Source organism: Chelonoidis abingdonii, chromosome 9, assembly GCF_003597395.2.
Source record: "Chelonoidis abingdonii isolate Lonesome George chromosome 9, CheloAbing_2.0, whole genome shotgun sequence".
Lineage (NCBI taxonomy): Eukaryota > Metazoa > Chordata > Testudines > Testudinidae > Chelonoidis > Chelonoidis abingdonii.
Window position 1 is genome coordinate 35,102,704 of NC_133777.1, and position 22,141 is coordinate 35,124,844.

General features: G+C 49.3%; 2 protein-coding genes across 6 annotated transcripts in view; one reads left to right on the forward strand and one right to left on the reverse strand.

Moving 5' to 3' along the window:
* The window catches only part of CCNF (cyclin F), a 24,287-nt gene extending 12,317 nt beyond the window's left edge, over nt 1-11,970 (forward strand). For 2 of the 3 annotated variants that reach the window (XM_032799329.2, XM_032799330.2), the window contains 4 exons: nt 420-519; nt 838-968; nt 1,406-1,575; nt 2,350-3,815. In XM_032799329.2, the coding sequence (XP_032655220.1) occupies nt 420-519; nt 838-968; nt 1,406-1,575; nt 2,350-2,816 (868 nt within the window). In that variant the 3' untranslated portion in view covers nt 2,817-3,815. Of the gene's footprint in view, nt 1-419; nt 520-837; nt 969-1,405; nt 1,576-2,349; nt 3,816-11,836 lie in introns of those variants that run through there. The other variant, XM_032799331.2, reaches the window with a different exon arrangement.
* VRK3 (VRK serine/threonine kinase 3) lies at nt 4,262-20,850 on the reverse strand. 3 transcript variants are annotated; one of them, XM_032799335.2, is made up of 14 exons: nt 20,315-20,344; nt 18,532-18,674; nt 17,911-18,054; nt 17,338-17,484; nt 16,234-16,286; nt 13,819-13,885; nt 12,882-12,966; nt 11,980-12,082; nt 11,272-11,364; nt 10,742-10,874; nt 9,682-9,802; nt 9,262-9,320; nt 8,463-8,611; nt 4,262-5,094 (listed from the first exon to the last, which is right to left on the reverse strand). In XM_032799335.2, exons 2-13 carry the CDS (start codon nt 18,671-18,673, stop codon nt 8,463-8,465), a joined length of 1,296 nt encoding a protein of 431 aa, XP_032655226.1. In that variant the 5' UTR covers nt 18,674; nt 20,315-20,344; the 3' UTR covers nt 4,262-5,094. The 3 variants fall into 3 exon arrangements, with proteins under 3 accessions (XP_032655226.1, XP_032655224.1, XP_032655225.1); XM_032799333.2 differs by lacking the exons at nt 4,262-5,094; nt 20,315-20,344 and adding exons at nt 6,729-7,118; nt 20,723-20,850; XM_032799334.2 differs by lacking the exons at nt 4,262-5,094; nt 20,315-20,344 and adding exons at nt 6,729-7,118; nt 20,581-20,603.
* Nucleotides 20,851-22,141: the final 1,291 nt, after the last annotated feature.

A 22,141-nucleotide genomic window follows, 5' to 3' on the forward strand; every position in this document is an offset into this window, starting at 1 on the left:
TGGCTCTAGGGGGGTATGCATCTCATTACCAGCAGTCTCGGCCTGCCAAGTCTCCCCTAATTCACAAGGCTGGGACTTGCTTGTCTTCAAATTCAGGAAGATTCCCCAGCAGGGCTGGATGCTCATCTCTGAAGGTGTCTCAAGACCCAGATCCCACTCCTTGCTGTAAACCTGACCAAGTGGCAAGGAGAGGAAGGGGGATGGTCCTTGTAAGCTGTCTCGGAAGCCCAGCTACCAGTCCTGCTAGTCAGCTTCTCTGCTGATGAGGCGCAGTTGGTTGGTCACACCCGAACTGAGGGGAAACATCCTCCAGAGCCATAAAAGAAGGGAGGAGTGTTTTTAGGTCAGCAAGTTCTATGAACTTTTTCCTTTCCAATGTGCTTTTGCAAGACCTGTGCTGTGATTTTCTTTCTTCCTAGTTTCCATGACGATGTCCCAAAGGATTATAGGCAGGTGGTGCTGACTGCTGTGAAACAACGATTTGAAGATGAGCGTTATGAAGAAATTGGCAAGGAAAAGGTGGGGAGTAGCCTTACTGTTCTGCTCTCCATTCTGTGGTGGCAAGCACCTTAAGCAGGACGACCAGCGTAGTAGGCTATCTGTTACTCTGAAAAGTAACAGGAAGTTCAAATTAAAAATCCCAAAGGGGGATGGTGGAGAGAGTGCAAGAAATGCAGTGGTGTTAGCGTCACTCCCTTGTGGGGACAGAAGTTGCACAATTAGGCTGTAAATGCCAAGGAGCAGTTCAAGACATATTGATCTTAGAGAAAGTATCGGGCATTTGGTTGTCGGGAGGGCACTAATGTAGTTGTCTGACTAGGTTGTCTTGTTGTTTAGGTGATGAGTTACAGCCAGCTCTGTTCACTGTTAGGAGTGAAACAGGAGGACCCTGAGCCCAGTCCCTTACACACAAGTGCTGAGGAAATTCAGACATTCCTTAGCTCTCCCTCCGGAAAGAGAACTAAAAGGCAAGTAAAACTAAGCTTTGTTCTGTGTACTCTCTCCTGTGTTTGCAGCCACTGGACCTGATAGTTCAGTATGGCGTTCACTCATGGGCATCTGATGGGGGTCTTTTGCCTCCCCAAAACATTTGTGTGCAAATCACTGAATGGTATTTTAACCAACTTCCCTGCTCTGAGCTACCATTCTATATTGACTCAATCAGTCCTTGCCCTAGTCACCTTAACTCTGCTTAGCCTCTTCCTCTGGATGGCTGGAAGGGAAAGTTTTTGGGTTTCATGCCATGGTGGGACTCGCTGACCAAACCAAATCACCAGTTATATCTTTAGCATTTGCTGGAAGAGTTGATTGAGGCAAATGGGCAGAGACTAACCTGTTTTCTGATTCAGGATGATTTCCTGCATGTATATGCTGAGTGAGTAACCTCTGAGTTTCTCTGTGACAGGAGAAGGGAAGACAGCATTCAGGAAGACAGGGGCAGCTTTGTGACTACACCCACAGCTGAACTATCCACGCAAGAGGAGAGCCTTCTGGACAACTTCCTGGACTGGAGCTTGGACTCCTGCTCGGGTTACGAAGGAGATCAGGAAAGTGAAGGGGAGAGAGAGGGAGATGGTATGTAGTGTCTTTTTCTTCTTTGATTACAATAGGGAGAAAGCAAATTTTCCCATCTGCAGCTTAACAAAGTCAGAAAAGTGCAAACTCTTTCAGAGAGACAGCAGTCACTGAAGGAAGGTCCCTTTTTTGTTGTACCATGGTGATTATCTTTACACCACAGCCTGTAGCAGCAAAATGTTTCCTGATGATAGATGCCAAAATCTCCTTGTCCATTTGCAATGCTGCAAAATGTCTGGCTACAAGACTTGGAGAGCTCTTGCTCAATGGCTGCAGACTCTGGAATGTAGAAAATGGCAGATAGCATTACTAAGAATTGTCTATGCTGCCGTGAGGTAGTACTGCTACCAGATAGCACTGGGCACTTTGAATCCCTTGGTGAGTGAAGGAGAGTTCTCCTGGCTGCATATTAAGGGGTTTTGCTGCTGTCATAATCCAGGAAAAGCTATTGAAGGAATCTGGCTGTAGCCAGCCACGTGGTGGAGCACTGTCAACACTGCAGCCTCACCTGTTTGTTTTATTAGTGCTGTGACTTAAAGCTTTTTATACCATGTCCCCTGTACAAACAACTATTAAAACATACCTGTGGAATGAGGAGTCGTCATCCCCACTTTTACACAAGGGAGAAATCAGCGCTTGTGTGTTGACTTTCTCTAAAGCCACAGAGGAAATTAATTGCCCAGGATTAGAGATCTTGAGTTCCTGGCTCTGAATGGGCTCTGACTATATTGCTGCTCAGGTAGGTCCAAATCACTCTTCTATATCTCCCTTTAGTGACCGCTCCCAGTGGAGTCTTGGATGTAACTGTAGTCTATATGGATCCAGCAGAGCATTGCTGTCAGGATTCCAGTGATGAAGATAGCCTAGCGGTGGAATGGCCTGGACAGGATGTACCAGTGAGAAAGGCGGAGCAGCCAGATGCTGAGAGACAATGGCTTGCTGGTCACTGTCAAAAAGAACCCACACTAGAAGCCACCTCAGGCTATTCCTCTGTCCATAGTGCCAGTCCTACTTCCTCTGTAGATGGCAGCTTTGGAGCACCGATCAAAACTACCTCAGCACTGTGTCTGGGCAGTGCCGTGAACAAAGGGCCATACCTGCCTCACTACTTGAAATCACATTTACAGTCTGTCTGCCCTAAGTCCAGTGAGGGCAAGTGTGAGAGAAGGCAAGTCAAACGGAAAAACGTGGCTGAGCATAGTGAAGAAGAGAGGATGAACTTGGGCTTCTTGAGCCTCTGATTTTGGTGCTGTTTACTTTCATTTCTGAGGGCTCCTGGAAACAGTATTTTGGTGTAGTCTTGCAAAGAAGGTAACAAGTAATTTTCAGTGTCAGTAGAAGGCCCCCCTCCCGCCCTGTGCAAGATGGCCCATGTCAATCATGCTCTGCAAGCTCCATTTCATGCTTCTATGGCTTAGTGCTGAGCCACCTTGTTTCTTGGTAGATGCTTTTTAAAAAGTTCCCTATAATCTGATCCTATGCAAATTAAGAACCCCCTCTGGTCTCGAGCACATGTAAAGAAAACCTAGAACCCTTGTGTGCTACTCAAAGCCATCTTGATTTTACCCTGCAATGCGTTGCCCAATGGGTAGCTGATTCCTCTGCAGAGGAAGAAGGGGAAAAAATAAAACTCTGCTGCTATGACCTATTCTTCCCCATACACTGTCATAATCCTGGAAGAGCTCTTGAAGGAACCTGCCTGTAGCCAGCCATGTGGTGGAGCACTGTTAACACTGCAGCCTCTCCTGTTAGTTTTATTAGTGCTGGCTGAAGACTCCCTTATCAGATTGTTTGTGCCTGAAGCTAAGGCCAGGTGTTACCCCCACTTACTCTCTCTGGACACTAACTACACTGCTCTAGGGTATATTCTGGAGCCAAGCAAAGAGTGTTATTGGTAAATGGGGATACTTACTTTAACAGACTGGAGCTTTTAAACATCCCTTCTCTGGGGCAGGCCCTGGGCCTTATTCTCCTTCCATTAGTCCTGTCCTGCTGTAGCTCCAGTCAGCTCACTCACACAGCTGTCAGTCAGGCCCTCCCTCTAGCTCCATGTGTTTTGCTCAAGTGAAGAACATCCCCATCTGTGCCTTACCACTTCACTGCCTTGTGCCTTTAGTTATAGCACTGGTGCAGTCTGCAAGAACTCAGTCCCAGTGTCATCGTTGTGTTCTGTCCATATTGCAGTTTGTCTTCCTTGCTATTCTTCCAAAATGGCCTCCAATAGACCCTGATTCTACTTTCATGTTTGAATTTACTTTGAACACTAGAACAGAGGCAGCAATGTAACAACCCTTCTCCATGAAGCCCTATTTGCTATTATCTTAAACACCTCTCCATGGCATCCCAGTCAGCAAGGAAGAGCTGGTGTCTTTCCTACAATACTGGATAAAGGATTCCATGCTTTATGTAGTGCGTGGAAGCTGTACAAGAACAGCAAAAACCGTAAGAAGCTGAGGGACTAGAGGCTACTTTACCCATTGACTTAGTTGTTACAAGAGGGGCTGACCCTCTTGAACAGGTGGTGAGAACATACCATGGTACAAGACTTCTGGCAGCTGTTTGTCATGCTCAGAATCTGATAACACTGGAACTGTGCTGTTTACTTTCCTTTGTTTAGAAATTATTGGGGCAGAGACAATGACTGTTCATACAGTGGAGTGACTTTTTTATATAAAACAATCTTTTTTTTTATGCTTGTCTCTGTGTCTTAAAAAAAATAGGGGCAGTGCTTGTATCTGATAAAGGGGTTGTGAAGGGAGAAAGTTTGTTTAACAGTGACATGCCTTAAGGCACAGAAAGGTGAAGTGACTTACTGAGTGTTACAATGTCACTGGCAGGAGCCTCAAGTCTGTCACCTGTAACAGCTATAACCCAACAGCCTTATCTAGTAACTTAGAACAGAACAGACATTAGCAGCTGCAAACACTGGCTTATTTTCTACAGCTACCAGCTTGAGCATTTACAGGTTGAAAAGCAGCAGCTTATCAAGCAGGATGCTATTGTCACTTTCACAAGCTGGATTTGAGAATATTGCGTTCCCAAGAGGCACATAACTTACAAAGCCTGGCTTCTTCCAGAGCTTGAGCTGCTCTCCTAGAACTAGCCTGATTGTTTGGCAGGTGGATCATAAAGCTGGACCACAGAGAAGCAGGGTTCCTAAGGTACTTTCCCTTATCTGTCAAGGTGCAGTGGAACTGGTTCAGTTTCCGGTCTGCAACTGTAAATAACTGCACTCTCCTTGTGTAACAGCTAGTCATCAATAAGCCCCATGAACATCTGCTACAACTCCTGACTCTTATACTTCCTCTTTAGTAACCCCCTAAAGAAAAAAAAATGCTATGTGTTGGAAATTATCTGGCACAGGTTGACAAAGCAGGTGATTATGCTGACTCAGGATGTAAAAACCTAGCTTTACACCCCCCAGAAGCACCCCACCTCCATGGCAGTCACGTGTTTAAATACTTTTATGGATCTGGGCCAAAAGTCAGTAGCCAGGTGTTCTAAGGCTCTTCCAACCACCTAGACAAATGGGAAAACAAGTAGATTTTAGCATGTGGCTCTATCCCTGCAGAACATCAAAGCCTAGGCACATTGTGTTAGCAATTCTGATCACAATGGGAAGTAGTGAATCAACTCTGAAGCCAGAAGTGGGGATTCTGACAGGTACTAAGATGGCCTTTTAAGGGCATTTGTTGTGTCCAGCTGCACCCAGCCTTGCAGCAATTACACCAGTGGTTCTCAAACTTCTGTACCACTGATCCCTTTCACATCGCAAGCCTCTGAGTGCAATCCCCCTTATCGATTAAAAACACTTTTTTAATATATATAAATGCTGGAGACAGCATGGTTTCATATAGAGACTGACAGCTTGTGATCCCCATGTAATAACCTTGTGACCCCCTGAGGGTTCCTTACCCCCAGTCTGAGAACCCCTGAGTTACCCTTACAAGCAGAAAGGCCACAACTTTTGTTTTTTTACTGACAGCTTAAGGGATGGTGGGAGATGTGACCTGCACACACTTCTACACAGGTGGCTTTCTTGTGGCCCTGTTAAATGCCTTTGGCTCCTTCCTCTCTAGGGAGTGAGGAAAAGCTTTTGACCCCAGATCTCATGTAGGCAGTAGCACTACACTATATGTATTAGTTCTACTTAAGTCTTCAGGGCAGGGGTCCGCTTTTGAAAGTAGCGTTCACTGGAGACAATGACCCTGGCTCATGCATGTAGGGCTTAGAGCTGCATCAGTTGGTAGTGAGTTCACATAAGGAATTCTTAGCAGGGAAAATGCAGACTAGAACTATACAAAATAATTTGCAGTTTATGGCTCAAAGGACCATCATGTCAGTGACTCTCAAGTGAAAATGGCATGTATCTGACCTCACGGAGAGCCAGCCTGCGTTGTTTCTGAGTAAGGGTAACAGCTTAAGGATAAATCTCAAACTGCATGAAAACCTAGCTTCCTGATCACCTTGAAGGGGTGTAGACGAACCCCAGCAAGGTCACACAGCTAGTCAGGCAAATCCAGAAACTTTTCAGGTCTCTGCTTTTACTTGCCCGTGTTTCCTCTTGTGTGGCTCCTGACTGTTTGCTCCCCTGTAACAATGTAACAAATTAAATCTCTTGTAGAAAAATAAGGTAGCAAAGGCCAGTCCTAGCAAGCTTCCCTACTGGGTCACAGCTGGTGCCTGGCTCCATCTTCCACAAGGCAGTATCAATCCAGCCTTGGAGGAATGCTGGCTTGAGCAGAGGTTGAGGAAGGTTTTATTAATAGGGCCACTCTGTTTCAGGCTCCCAGGCCCTTGCTGCAGGAATCTTTACTCAGCTTATTGAACAGCAGGGAAATTTCATGACACACACTTGGTGCTTTGTATCATAACCAGCTACTACAATTTCCTTCCAATTAGTTTTCAGGGAAGACAACCTAGTTTAGTGGTTTGAGTATGAGGAGACAGGAGTTCTCTTTCCAACTCTGCCACGGAGTTACTGCCTGTGAGCTTAGCCAAGTTTCTTCACCTGCATGCCTCCACATCCTTGTCTGGACGCATGCCATCACTGGTAAAGTGCTTTGAGGTCTGATGGTTGTACATGCCAAGTAGGGTTATTTAAATAAAGAGCTTACATGCCCTGGATCAACATAGAAAACAGAGCCTTGGGATCCATCCACAAAGCATTTATTACAAAACAAACAATGTTTATTAGGCAGGATACAAACATTTAAAACCCCTGGTTTCTTTTCCCTTCAGCGGGCTCAGTGTGTGTCAATATGGCAACGCTCCCAGTTGCTAGGTAGTTGCAAACAGTGGTTGGGGCAGCCATCTGCCAAGCTGGAGTTTAGTCTTCACATTAGCTGGAGCTCATTAAGCTACAGCACTGGCTCAGAAGTCAGCTTTCTAAAAATCACTGTAAAAGCCCTAAAAACAATCCCTATAAACTCCCCAAGGAAATCTAGAACAGGTGTGTAATGAAGGACAGCAGGAGCTGGCTGCCCTAGAGCAGGGCCCTTCCAATAGGTTAAACCTCTCACAGTTTGTCAGTTTCTTGAGATCTGAAAAGCCACAAAGAACATAAATCAGGGGATGGAGCATGTGCCAGTGCTGTTGGCAGTGCCACCTGGAGCCAATTTACTTGGGTCTGACTCTAAGCTGAGACAAAGGCCAAGTCTCTATGTGAACTGGTTAGATTGTGCTAGGGCTGAATTTGGTTCAATACCTTGATGGCTATCAACAAATATTACAGCCTCCAAGATGGGAGAGATGTTTTAGCCAGCAGATTTAGGTGGACTTGACCAGCCGTGTGCTGCCTGATCTAGCAGGAACACATCCTCTACCCACCTTAGATCCCAAGGTGATGGACACCACAGGGAGACCTAAGGGCAGAAGCAGGGCTGGGCCTGCTGATATGGGCTTAGACTAGCCATGGGAGCCCCTGAAGGTGGCAAGTTGTCAGAACTCAGCAAAACTAGGGCTATACCTATGCCTCCAAGGAGGGAACAGAGTGAGTGTTCACTGCTCAGTCAGCGTCCCTGAGAAAGTGGAGCTCTAGGAGCCTGCTTTGAAGGACGAGCGTGGCGTGAGGCTGGGCAGTTCTCTCTCCTAAAGGCTGTGCACATCTTCATTCCTCCTGCCCCTTACCTAGAAAGGGCTCTTACTCAACAGTCTGTCTGCGAGCTGCAGGGACACAGAAAGAGGCAAAGCCAATCTGGCCAGGTTAGGCACGTTTGGCATCAAAGAACAGTGCCACAAATTCTGACTTTGCTCCAGCCTTTGGGAACAGCCAGCCAGCCAACCAGCTCCCCTTGTACTGAGAAGTGACCCTCAGGACATCTTAACCATTTCAGAACTGCTGAGTTGCCTGATGACGATAAATGAGAACAGTGTTAGGGAGAGAGACCCGAGGCCAGCATGTGAGGCTCCCCAGCTGTGAGGAAGCAGGGTGGGACATACATCACTCTTCCTGACAGGAAGCCCTATTCCCTGCTGCCAAAAATTTTCCTTGAACCCACATGCATGTTCTCCACAAGACCCAGCACTCATTCTCAACACAACTGGAGATCGGAAGGAAACTGATCACAAAGAGGTGGGAGGGAGGGGCAGGGTGCTCAAGTGGGGAAGGAGGGCTGAGGAATGGAAAATGAGCACCCTTGGTGCTCTAAGGGTTAACACAAGCCCCACTGGAGCAGTCAGAGTCCCTTTAGGTCTCCTAGATCTTCACACCCAGTGCAGAGAGAAGCCTCCTCCCTGCTTACCATGTTAGACTCACGTGTGGAGGGAAGATCAGATAACAAGGCCATGGTCACCACTGCCAGCTGAAGTACCATATTCCATTATTCCTGGGGTGGGGGCGTGACTGTGCTTCCCCCAACCTGCTACCCCTGTAGGAAACGCCTTACCTAAGGCACCACCTTGAGGTCCACCAAGTCATAAGCTGAAGCTCTCTTCATCTCCAGCGGCTTCCCCAAGAGCTTTCGCAGTGCCTCGTAGTCTGGCTCCTCTTCAAAGGCCAAGGCCATTGCTTGCTGCAGGTAGTTGTGCAGGGCATCTGCAAAGTGGTACAGACACTCACAGGAATGGCTGTGGTTCTCCAGAGCAGCAGCGCCAGCACTCACTCCCTGCGTTGCTAAGCCAGATGCTAAGCAACACTTCCACAGGGGCTTTTCCCACCAGACCCCTCCTCTGCACTGATGGAGGAACTCAGGTCCAGAGAGGGAAGCACCTTGCCCAAGGTCATCCAGTGAGTCAGCAGCAGAACCGAGACTAGAACCAAGGTCTCCCTGTTCCACTCACTTGCTTTAACCCCTGGCCAGCATCCCATTGTAGCAAGGCTCAGAATCACCACCGCATGCTGCATGGACGCTGATGCAGGGGCATACAGGTCGCCCTCATTCCAGCAGAGCAAGGAGAAAAACTGGATCCATGGGGGAGCCTGAGAGCTGGCTATGTCACCCCACACAGATATCAGGGATCTTTCTGGAGCTCCCATGGCCTCCCTGGACAGCTCTCACAGTCAAGGCTACTAGTTCACGAGCAGACTGGCACTGCAGCAAAGGGTTTAGAATGACTATGGTCAGACACAGCCCGTCAGCTGAGACTGCATGGGGACACAGCCCAGTTTCTAGCTTCAGTGAACGATCAGCCCTCACACACAGCAACCCACTAGGTCCCGCAGCCACACTCAGTACATGTCCATACCTGGAATCGGTTTTCGGCCGAAGCACAGTCGCAGAAGCCCGACCGCATCTGTTTGGTACCTGCAGCATTTAGCACACGCACAATGCCATTAAACAAGAAAGAAGGGACTGAGCGCCTGAACAAACTGCCCCCACCGATGAGGACTGGTGAAAGCGGTTCAAGATGACCAGCTCAGCTCACACCCTCCAGTCCGTTTTGCCCACACAGTGATTTCAGGGTGAGTCCTGCTCCCACTGCGGTCAAGAGGAGTTTGGCCAGCTACTTCCGTGGGAGGCAGCACTTACAGTCACAGATTTCAGACACTCCAAGGTCTGCACCAGGGCTATTGAGTCCCCCATTAGTTCTGAATCCCTTTCCCTCACTGCTTTCCTCCCAGGGCTCCCCAGAATGATAGGCAGGGTCCCCAACCCCAGGGCTCACCTCTCTTTCTGCTCCATGACCTTGTGCACATCAGCCAGGTCGTCAGTCCAAGGCAGGAAGCCACACAGCCACTTCACCATGCAGTAACCCAGAGACTGCAGGTCACTCCGGCGAGATGGTCCTGATGGGAGAGTAAGAAAAAGCCTGCAGCTCAGGAAACACAGTGAGAAAAGCAGAGTTTGGGAGTAATATACAAAAAGGCCTGGTTCAAGGAGGTCCCTCCCCCCAAGCGGACAGTATAGAACTGAGCTCTGGAAAGCATAAGGTTGAACAGCAGGAAACATTTCCTAGTAGAGTGGCCTAGTAGTTTGTCAGGATTCCTGGGTTCTCTTTCCAGCTCAGCCAATTCACTGCAACTTTGGGAGGGCCTCTTCACCAATTTGTGCCTCAGCTCTTCTTTGAGTGAAGGTCCCAACTGTACTCCACTGAAGGTTACGCATACACAGCACATGCCTGGAGTCACAGAATCTGAAGTAGTGTCTGTTGGTCCACACATGCGCCCTGACTCGCCTTATGCTTCTGCCTGAGGTGCTAAAGGGTGGGGCGAACTGGCCAACCATGTTTCCAGTTCCTTCTCACTGCTGTGTGGTCCAGGTCAGAATCTCCAATGTCCTCCTCTCTAATGAGCAGGTTGAGCACTTCATCTCCACAAGCATCTCATGGAGATGGCCATGAGACCACAATTGGACCCAGGCTGGGAACCCCCCCTGCCCTTTACATTGGCCTGTATCAGCAAGGAATGCACTCTGCCACGCTTTACAGATACCCATTAAACCAGCACCCACTGTCTTGAATTTCCACTCCCCTCCATGGCTCGGTTACCACAACCTTGCATGGGATGGAAACATTCTCCCACCATGTCACGCTCCTGCCTGAGTCATGCAGCGACTGTAGGAGGAGGAGGAAGCAGCAGGTTGACCAGAGAGGAAGCTGTTACTAACAACTAATGGAAGAACAGTGAGGGGGAAGGAGACAGGCGGAGGGAGCCCCGGACAAGCAGGGATGGCCAGGGAGGAGAGCTGTCACAGCCTCGCCAACCCATCAGGGACTGTGGTCTCACCAGCTCCCCTGTGCCCATCCAGGCTGATGAACTCAATGGTGCCCTCGTGAGGAGTCCTGCTGCCATCACGCTGAGCCACGTGCTTTCCTCCTGGGCAGTATCGGAATGCAAAGCAGTAACCCGCCAGGGTGACCTAGGAGAGAGAGAGACTGTGAAATATCTTCCTGGGCAACCGTGCAAGGGGAAGGAGGAGAGCGCTGCCACTCTGGGAGAACCAGGGAGCCCCTCACCTCCCAGTGTCCCCTTTCCAGGTTATGTGATCCTCCCTCCTCCAAGAGATTCCACCCCTTCTCCCTACACCACCCCTTAAGATGCAAAGACTGAAGGGAGCCCAAAATCCTTTTCCTGGGGGGTGAACACATGGGATACTGTAATCCTTGCAATCCCACACATAGCACCTGCTATGGGGCTGCACTGACACAGGGTGCAGCCAGGAATCAACCCTCCCCTCCATAAGAGAATGCTCTGGCTAGGGCATTGCCCCACTTCTCCTGCTACCTCTCTCTGCTCCTGCAGTTCTCATTTCCTACCTCTGCCAGGTCATCTGGGTTCACATAGATGTTCTCTGCTGTGATGTCCCCATGCACATACTCGTTTCCATGGATGTATTCCAGAGAGTCTAGCTAGGGGCAGAACAAGAGATGTCAGACCCTCGCACAGCCCTCTTGGCAGCTGGGAGACTAAGGAGCAGGCTAACTGCACAGCCTCTTCCACTCTGCTCTTCCATGTTGGGAGGCACTTGAGAAATTCAGGGGGGGCCCATTCACTCTGTCTCCCAATTTCCTTGAGGTAGAACATTAGCAGACCCACAAGTTCATCACCAACAGCCCCAGCCAGCCCCATGCCCTAGTACCATGTTACACTATTCAGAGATCAGAGACTGGAGCCCTGCTCAAGCTGCTGTACCTGATCTTCAAAGGTGCTTAGTAAAAGCTGCTCTTTCCCATTGACTTCAGTGGGATTTGTGGGTGCTCAGTGCTTCAGAAAGTCTGGCCCTCAGGAAGTTACTCTAGTAAGTTTGACCAGTTTCACTTAGCTCTTTTGTGTGTGTGTTTAGAAAGTAAGTGATGATGCTTCCCTAACATAAAGCTGCAGACCATGCACTAAGCAGCAGCTGCACATGAATCACCCATGACGCACTGGTCCCAACCCTGGCCTGCACTGGAACTAGCATCCTTGCAAAGGCCAGAGAGAATCCAGCTCTGAACAACTCCCAAAAGCATTGGCCTGCCACATACCACCCTGATGGCGATCTGGAAAACCGGTTTCTCCGTCAGTAGGTTTGTGCCATCGTCCAGGATTGACTGAACAGTTCGTCCTAACTCAGAGAACACCAGAAACCTGTGAGAGAGGAGAGAAGAGCACGTTGCACTTGGTCAGCACCTGTCATGGGAAGGTCTCAAAGCTTATTTGGGTAGCTCAGCTACTAGTCTTGACTTGACTTGGTTTCCCTTTCTCTCTAGTTTAACAAAGGCACAACTTCCCTTGTATTTGACAACAGAACCTGTTTGTGGAGGGGAAAGGGAGAGATGCTGGCAGGTCAGCATTCCCTCTGAAGTACTATTGACTGATTACCACGTTCTTCTCCACACAGAGCCCACAGGCAAAGACAGTCAAGATGCCAGGCGAGGGAGAAGGGACAGCAGGAAGGAGGATTCCTGGGAAGAGGAGGTGGAAGAGAGAGAAGTCACTATGTGCACAGGGAGCGGGAGAGTGTTCCAAGCCTTAGCAGCAACATGAAAGAAGATCCAAAAGCAAGAGTGGAAGAAGGGGATGAAGGAAGAGGCTGGGAGAGAGAATGGCAGGAAGCAGACAGCAGCGGGGTAGCACTCTGATGCAGGTCAGCGCTGCAGGAGGGGAAGAGGACTTTACCTGCTACAGTCTGGAGAGATTAACTGGGAGGAGAGACAAGGAGGCCCAGGAAACCGGGGTTACAGAAATGAGATGAGAGAGGGCCAATGCATAGACGATGGGTCAGTAGCTGAGGGGAGACAGAAAAGGGTGGTATTGTGAGGGAGAAGTGAGAGGCTGCAGCAAGAGCCTGGCAGTGTGGAGCGAGGAGATAAAGAGAACAGTGGATTCCTGGGCAGGAGAGAACTCCCCAGCTGTCCCTATCTGGCAGCTCGCAGACCTGCCTTACCTGTAGTTACTCTCATGGAGTCCAAAGCCAATGCAATTTGGGATCCCCAGCAAGGGCACCGAGTGCATCCTCTTCCACTTATCCACTAGGAGAAAGACAACAGGACAGATGGGCACAGATTTGCCATGCTGCTGGCTAAGGAACTCTGCAAACAGTGAGGGCACCCACCCAGCGCCTTTCCTTCCCCCGCAGATACAGACCCTCTGCGCCAGCAATCGAGAGTTCAAGGCTCATCCTGTCACCTGAGCTGCCCCCCTAAAAGCTAGTGTAGCAGGCAACCAGACATGATACTAAAAGCTCTGCGGGAATCAGTGGTAGGCAGCAAGAGTTACAGGAAGGGTGGGATGAGGGGAGGGAGGGAGGGGTGTGGGGATGCCAGATCCAGGCCAAGGAAGTGGGAGAGAGTGGGATGCTACAGCCCTAGGTACTTTGAGAAGGGGAATGGCATGGAGACCTGTGTCCCACATACAAGGGTGGATGGAATCACAAAGGGACAGGTTAGACCTGGATCCCTACCCCTCCTGCTGCCCAGGCCCCAGACTTCATGCGCTGACTGGAGTGCCCCAGGCTTAGCTAGCTGGACAGAGAGCAGCTCTGCACAACCAAGGTTGATGGGACAGCCATGGGATGGGCTCTTGTCAACCCCAGAGGGGTCAGTGTGCAGAGTTAAACAGCTGTAAGTGACACAAAGACAACCCTTCAGCAGGGGAACTCCTCTGAGAGCAGCTGGGAATGAGAAGGTGCTTCCCAACAGACACCCTGAGGTTTCCTGCTCCTGGGAGAGTCATTTCTAAACACTCTGGTTAGCACTCAAAACTCTTTGAGGCATAGGTCAGCCAATGATGAGTCACCTGAGTCTAGCCTTTGGAGGGTCTCCTAGCAGATGCACAGGGAGGACCTGCAGGTTGGGAACCCAACATCCAGAAATAGCACTTACCTGTGATTTTCTTTGCTGCTCGCTGCAGGAAGATCTGCTCATTGTAGATCCTGCCATCTTTGGCATCCTGAGGGTTGGGAGGAGAGAGAGAGATGAAGCTGCACTGTTTTACATTAGCAATGTGCTGCATCAGTATCACCACCACATCCACTTACTAGGGAGCGTGCGAGCGTAAGAATCCTGCGCTAGCCCTTCTCACCTATGGATCTCACATTGCTGCACTGAGGGGTCTAAGGAGGGGGGAGTCACCCAGCAGGTCAGTGGCAGAGCTAAGAACAGAACATGGTCTCCTGCCTCTCAGTCTAGCGCCCCATCTACTGAACCACACCACCTCCCACTATCAATACAGCACAGCTAACCCAAGCATGGGAAGGTCTCAGGACAGACAGCTCAAGTGCTACTGCTCAGTACTCTCTGCAGGTACCTAAGTGCCCCAGAGAATGAAGACAGCCCCCTAAACTGGTCAGAACTGTATGATCCTGCAGCTCTTTCTGGGGTAGGAGCCTTCCAACGGAGCTTCCTGAAGTTTGGTTTTATGAGTTTCCTCCGGCCATTCAGGGCTGGTGGAAGGAGCCAGGTGACAGCCTTGATGGTGAAACTATTTGTCCACAGCAGGGACATGGCCATATCAGATAACATGGGAATTCTAACAACAGGGGCTGCACTGAACCCCTAAAGGTCACTCCCCCTGTAGTTCAGCCTGCCAAGAAGTACCAGAAATCTGGCAACAAAGCTTGTTCTCATGCCACTTCCTGCCCCTGAGAAGCTGCATCCAAATGTCTGAGTGCTGTACTGAGCTCCAAACCCTCTGGGGTTCCCAGAACACCTTCTTACACACCAGCATGTGTCTGTCCACACACGTTTGGTATTGCTCTTTTGTCACTGCAGTTCCCTAATGGCCTGAATGTATTATCCAGAAGCTGCAGGATGCCACATGCTAACTTAGGAGAGACATCACAGAGTGGGAGAGATGACAATTTCAGATCCACTGGCCCAGTTTGATATCATTAGCACCACCCAATGGGGCCAGCAGGTGATGCAGATTAACAAACTGCAGAATTCTTTCAGTACTTCCTGACCAAGAGTATTTGGCTGGTGGAATATGTACAGAACCTATCCTGCTTTCTAAACCCCCAACACTGAGACCTTGTGTTCATGAACAAAAACAGTGTCCTACCATATCCCATAATCCTTTGCCACTGCAAAGGGAGGGATCTGGGCCATAGAAACAATGCAGCGTCAGGGCAGATGGGGTGGGTGGTGCTGGCCTGGGATGGGACTGCTGAATGGGAGAGTTGGTATTGCTCTACAGTACTGTCAACGCACACACAGATTAAGATTTCCTGGCAATCTTTGTGGTGTTAAACATTTCTGGTTAACCCTTTGTTGGAGAAGGCTCCCCGGTAATGTTTTCCTCTGCACCTTTTAACTAGTTCTTCCCAGTTCCAGTGACACTATTCCAATGAATATAAAAGTGGGCACATTCTTCCTAAAATCATCCCTGGGTTTTGCCAATGACAATTTCTAAATCTCATTAAGCAGAAGAGCCAAGGCAGACACAGGACAGTGACCTGGATACCAGTCTGGCTCGTGCATTGTCAAGAACAGTCAGCGAAATTTCAATTGCAGACTATTTATAATTGGGAATGATGCCAGTTCTGGAGAGCCCGGCTGGACTGGCAGATGCTAGGGGAGCTGACACAGGGTAACAAATATAGATCAATCAGCATTTGACTTTATAAACTCATTCTGGCATCAAAGAGAGGTGACAGCTCAGAAGAGCGCAATGTTAGATCTACAGTCACTTTCCAGACTAAAGAGTTTTCAGTAGTTCTGGAGACAAAAAACAACACAAAACACACACACCAGGGTTTTAAATAACACTTTCTAGAGTTTTGTTGTTGTTAACCTTTACAAAACAGACTTAAAGAAGATCCTATGACATACTAAATTTATAAACAAAGGGGACAAAGTCTACCCTCATTTACAACCAGGAAATCAACAGGACTGCAGAGGTGTAACGGAGGGTAGAATTTAGCTTTGTAATCTAAAGGGCAGCTCCTTTGAGGTGGCTTTTTTAAATCCTTAGATCTGTTCTCCTTATAGCTTTGCTCACTACTGTTTACTAAGGGACTCCTGATCCAGCTTCCATTGAAGTCTAAGCAAGATGCCCATGGGAGTTGTACTGGGTCTTTAACCTATGCGGTTTATTTCCTCATTTCTCTGACTAACTTCACCTGCAACAACAAAGACGATGATGCTAATTAACACTGTGAAATCTTATGGAGAATAAGACTAGAGGGAACCATTACAATCATCTGAGCTTCTGCATTCTACCACTCCTTTTGCCATGATACCAGCAGTGCTGGGAGGTCAGACCAAAGGGCCCCATACACGGAACAGACCAGAACTCACAAGTTTGAGAAAGTATCTTTGCTTTTGAGGGCAGGCTCCAGATGCTGACTGTGCTGTGGAAGGATGGAACAAATGAGGTTACAGGTGCATGGGACAGAAGTACTTGCAATGCTAGTTGCTCAGAAACTAGCGCAAGAGTGGCTTGATTCTCAGTTATCCTCTGCCTCCCTCACCTTGAGACTGTGAAAATACCATCTGTGGAGGCCTCTTTGCAAATGGCTGCATGACAATTCCCACCTTGCTTCAGAGTTATAGGACCTTTGTCTCAACTCTGTCCAGACACTGCTAAAGCAACAGGCACTGGAGCACCTAGGCATGGGTGTAGTATCAAGGGACTCTGCTTGTTAAACATGGTATGTAAATAAAATGATTCATCAGTACCAGGAGAGAGATGTGCCATGGGCCTTTGACAAAACACAAATATAGACAACTGTGTAAGATTCAAAGCCAATGAGAGCGCTGCCGAGGGTGCATGTTATCTTCTCTTATGGACAGGAGATGGATCAATGGCTTTCAACCCTTCAATGCTGTCCCTTTCCACATAAGCAAAGTATGGAACAGTTATGGCCTCCAAGGCTCAGAACTTGTTGTTTCCACTTGTGTGTGACATGGGGTGGAAGAGGGATGCTCTAAAATGGAGAGAAGATTTAATAGTCTAATCCTTAGACATATGCTGGGTAGAACTTTGGATACATTTCCAGCATCCTTTGCAAAAGGCATCTCTTTGGAAGACCTGCTGCAGAGAGAGCAAAGGATTCTTGCTGAACTGTACATCGCAATCAGGGAGTCTGCTAAGCAGAAGGAGTCAGAGGAGACAGGATCAGGATGAAGAAGGGCAGTTAAATCCCTTATTTACCTAAGATGCAAATTCACCTGTGATTAGCTCTGTCTGCAAACTGGGAAGTGTCAGCAAGAGGCTTCAATTATCTCTTTCAAAAAGCAGTTCCCCCTCTCTCCACATCCCCCGCGGGAACCTCCCCAGTAGGCTGAGCTTTCAGCATGCCACAAGAAGAGAGGAAAGGAGGGATACTCTTCCTCTACTCCCCACTCCACATCATCATCATCCACCCTCAGACTGCATCCCAGTATGAGATTGCACAGCACCTTCGTACATCAGCCCACACACGCTCTGGTTCAGAAGCTTCCCCAGTTTCCACTGCTTGCTATTCTGGTCGGTCAGGATCTTGCCCTCTGGGAGAGGTGCCACAGAGGTGGACTTGAGCCGCCGGGGAGATCGGGGACCGAACTTTGCTTTGGAGAAGAGACAAAAGCAGAGCTCTAATCAGATAACAGGACACTATAGATAGAGTGAGTCCAGCTGCTCTCCAGCACATCACAGCTCAGATTCCAACCAAAGACATTGTGATAATACCACCCCAGCCTGATACAGCTCCCCATCTCTCAATCCCAGACATTTCACCCTGCTCCATCAGTGAGGCCCTGGGTTTCACGTATTCTCCTTCCAGCAGTGGACAATCAAACATCTCTTGTAACCCATCCATACAACCCTGTATCTCAGCAAGGAGGTAGGGAGGGGAAGGGACAGGATGGTAGGATGACACAAGGGCTGAACAAGCCACCTCTGTAGTGCTCCAGCCCTCCCTAAGTGTCATGAAGTATCTATCTGCCCCACCCCTACATGAGCACAGCAGTGGTGAGGAACACCCCTGCTCTCACCCTTGGATGCCACCTTGGTACTTGGGGAAGCAGCCTGCGGGCTCCAAACCTCCTCTTCAGTTGAAGTGGAAGCTGGTATTTTCTCAGAAGATATCCACTCCACTGTCTTTCTTGTTTCTGGAACTGGCTCATTCTGCCTCAGGGCTGAAAGATTAAAGAAACAAACCCACACAATGCCGTCCACGTTATTCCAATGACTGTCAATCATAACACTCTGCACTTACAGCACCTTCCATTCACAGGGCTCAAAGCCCTTTATGGTGAAACACCTCACACCCACACCCCTCCCGCACCACAGACCAGGTTGGTGCTGTTAGCCCCATTTTACAGATGGAGAAACTGAGGCACAGAGGAAGTCACACACAGAGCCTGTGGCAGAGCTGGTTCAGAACCCAGGAGTCCTGGGACTCTACTCCTCAGGTCAGATTGCATTCACTCCCCTCTACAGCACTGCCATCAAAGGCAACAATTTTGCACACCCTGAAGCAGGCAATAAAAGGATCAATTCAGACGGACGTGTACTTGATATGCCAATGCTCCACCACTGCTTGTAATCAGGGGGCTTTGGCTAATCTGGAATCTCTATCCAATGAGGCTGATGTTTAACCCAATCTTACCTACCTTTCAGAGAGGATAAAGACGGATCTGGAGTGAGTTGCATTGGTTCCTCATCATCTTCTTTAGGCAGCTTATTCCCACAGACAGGGCAGAAATGAAATGCTGTCTCTACCTTCTGGCCACATTGCGGGCAAAAGTTGATCATTCTGAAAATCAAACCAAGGCAAAGCAGGGTAGAGAGGGAAAGGTGTCAGAGCTGAAGTGAGAAGTCAACTTTTCAAAGTTTTTTCTGGTGTTTTGTTGGCTGCGTCTCTGGAGAAAGGGGTTTACTAAGAGGAGACATCCATTCACCCACCATCAGAGGCTCTCAGCATGCATATTATTGTAAGAGCAAATGTGTAATTAACTAAGTGCAAAGATCAGGAAAATGAGGCACACTGAGATGAAATTATTTAAAGACCACACAGTGAATCAGTGGGACAGGGAGGTATAACTCAGAGATTTGAGCATTGGCCTGCTAAACCCAGTATTGTTAGTTCAATCCTTGAGGGGGCCATTGACAAAGCTGGGGCAAAAATCTGTCTGGGGATTAGCCCTGCTTTGAGCAGGGGGCTGGGCTAGATGACCACCTGAGGTCTCTTCCAACTCTGATATTCTATGAACCCAGGAGTCCTCATTCCAGACCCTAGATAATGCTGCAAGTGGAGTCTCCAAACTAGCAGTGGGAAAGCATCTGCCTTTATCAGCATCACTATTATGAACCTCAATAGTAAGAAAGACAGTTTCTGCACTGTCTGGGGCAGGAGTCCCAATACAGCTGTGTTTGCGAGGACCTAGCATGCACTGTGCCTTTCTGCCCCTCTCCTGTCCATCTGGGCAATGCATAAATGATCACTAAAGCTCCCAAAGGTAGCAGATCATTTGCTAACAGAATCTTTCTTTTCCTACTGCAGGGAAATTCCTTAGTGTGTGTGAATGCTGGGGAATAGGAGGGCACAGGGAACAGGTAGGTCTCCCAGTATAGTATTTGTGGAGAAGTCACAGCGAGACCCTGGGTCCCATGATGAATTGCCAGGATTACAGCAGCACTGCTACAGAGCAGGGAGTAGCGGAGGATAGTGAAGAGGTTGGGTCCATGCCAACACCCTCAAGTGACAACAGGGCTGCAAAACCAAGTCTTACACTGGGCCTTTCATCTGCCAGGGCTGGATCTACAGATAAACCCAAAACAGTGCCATAAACATGGCAGTCCCATTACCTAGGCAGCCCCTGCTGGGTTCCTGCCCAGTCCCACAGCCCCCATCACCTGGAGGCACTCCTGCCCTGAAGACCCTGTCCAACACCAGATTACCCTGTAGCCCCTACCCAACATGGGTCTAGCTCTGCATCTCCTGTCACCCAGAGCCACTTGCTGCCCGGTCCCTCTCACTGAACTGCTCTCTGGTGCTGCTGCCCAGCACTCCCACCACCCTGGGCTCCTACCTAGCCCTGCAGCCCCAAGACCCTGACATACCAGAACCCTGGATAGCTCCCATCACCCCAGGGTGCCACCTGTCCCACACCCCCATCAGACACCAACCCATCCCACCCCAGCCCCAAGCACCTGCCCAGACCCCCCATTCCCCTTGGTGCCCTCATCCCACCCCAGCCCCAAACACCTGCCCGACCCCCTTCACCTGGGCCTCAGCCCACCCTCAGCCCCAAACACCGCCCGACCGCCTCCATTCCCTTGGTGCCCTCATCCCACCCCAGCCCAACACAGCTGCCCGGCCCCATTCCCCAAGCTTTCCCCCTGTCCGCCAGTGACCTGCCCGGCCCGCGGCCTAGGAGCGGTCGTGGCCCTACCCCGTGCGCTGCCCGCTTTCCGGCCGAGCAAGCTCGGTCTGTCCCCTGGCCTGGGCCCGCCGCGCCTGGACACGCCGCGCGTGGGCCGCGCAGGCGGGCTGGGGCGCCGCGGGGATCGCGCGGCGCCCACGCCCGCCCGCTCTGCCAGCAGCGGCAACCTCCTGCCGCCTCGGCCGCGTCTCCCCATGGCCGCCGCTGCGCCGCCCCGCTCCTCCTCCTCCTCCTCCTCCGGGAGCGCCGGCTCCCACCCGCCGCCTCTGCCTGCACCTCTGACCCCAGCGGCGTCCCGGGCTCAGCTCCAGCGCGGGCGGCCTGGCTGCAGGGGCGGGGGGGTCTGACGCCTTTGCCCTGCGAGCTGAAGCTCTGCCCCTCCTGTTCGTGGGGATGGGGGGACGTGACCCGCGTGTACCTCAAGGGTCAGGCACCGGAGGGCAAGTGACAAGACCCCAACTGCCCTGATTTGTAAGCAAGTCTCGTGAATTTGGAGACTTGCCCCCCGGTTTGTAGGGCTTGGAGCTGGCAGTGCTGCAGCTTGTTTCATACATAGGAAACCCACGGAGCAGAGTCACTTCTCTATTCTTCCTCTCCTACGTCATTTCAGGAAGTGTCTTTACCTAGCTCTGATGTTCTGTCTGCAGAATGGTTGGACAGTTAGAAGAGGCCGAGTAAATAATTACTGACAAAAACTAGAAATATCTACACTACTTCAACGTTAGATTCCAGGTGGATGTTTGGCAGGTAGGAATATTCTGTTTGGAAATAATCACATTACCTACTTTAGGCCAGTTTCTGTTTCACACTGGCACCTCATTGATTTGACCTTTGGTTTAAGCTCTTAATTGCTAGATTTATCCAAGATTTTTTCCAAATGTGATGCACTGGGTAGCCATCAGAAAAAAATCAATATGTGTAGGTACTTGCAGATCTCACACCTGTAGAAAAATAAATAGATTTCTTCATGTAAATGTACACATGCAGTTAAAATGCACAGGTAAAGCAGAGACACAGGTAAAGTCAGTGACACTGCTATGGGTACCCTCATGGCCCTACAGTATGCCAACATTTTTATGGCTGACTTAGAACAATGCTTCCTTACCTCTCGTCCCCTAATGCCCCTACTCTACTTGCGCTACATTGGTGACATCATCATCTGGACCCATGGAAAAGAAGCCCTTGAGGAATTCCACCAGGATTTCAACAATTTCCATCCCACCATCAATTTGAGAGAGTGCAGAAAGAAGAAGCAAAAATTATTGGAGGGCTGAACAAATTGCCCTGCAGTGAGATTCTTAAAGAGCCTAATCTGTTTAGTTTCTCAAAAAGAAGATGAGGTGAGAAGTGACTTGATTGTGGCATGTAAATATCGCCACAGCAAGAAAATAGTGGGTAGAAAGGCACAACAAGATCCAGTGGCTAGAAGTGAAAGCCAGAATTTAAAATTAGATATAAGGCACTTGTGTCTAGTAGTGAGGGGGATTAACCATTGGAACAAACTACCAGGGAAGTGGTGGATTGTCTATCCTTTGATGTCCTCAGACCAAGCCTGGCTGCCTTCCTGAAAGTTCTACTGTAGTGAAACACAAGTTATTGGGTTCCATACAGGGGTAACTGCCTGGTATTTAATGGCCTATGATACACAGGAGATCAGATTTAGATGATCTAATGGTCCCGTCTGGCCTTACGCTCTATTAATCTATGAATTACCACAGTTCAGTTTGTCTCTGCAAGGTTTAATGTTAGTATTATAGCATTATACATGCTGTCTGGAAGCATTCTAGACTTTATTTATACATTTATTTATACATTCAGTAATTTTGATGCTAGGTCC

Bases quoted from the DNA above. Each gene is read 5' to 3' on its own strand.
- VRK3 (XM_032799335.2), bottom strand. From the start codon at position 18,673: ATGATCAACTTTTGCCCGCAATGTGGCCAGAAGGTAGAGACAGCATTT. The intron at 17,485-17,910 runs GTGAGAGCAGGG...TCTTCTCCAAAG, and splicing joins TACCAAGGTGGCATCCAAGG to CAAAGTTCGGTCCCCGATCT. The intron at 9,321-9,681 runs GTGAGCCCTGGG...TAAATGCTGCAG, and splicing joins GTCATGGAGCAGAAAGAGAG to GTACCAAACAGATGCGGTCG.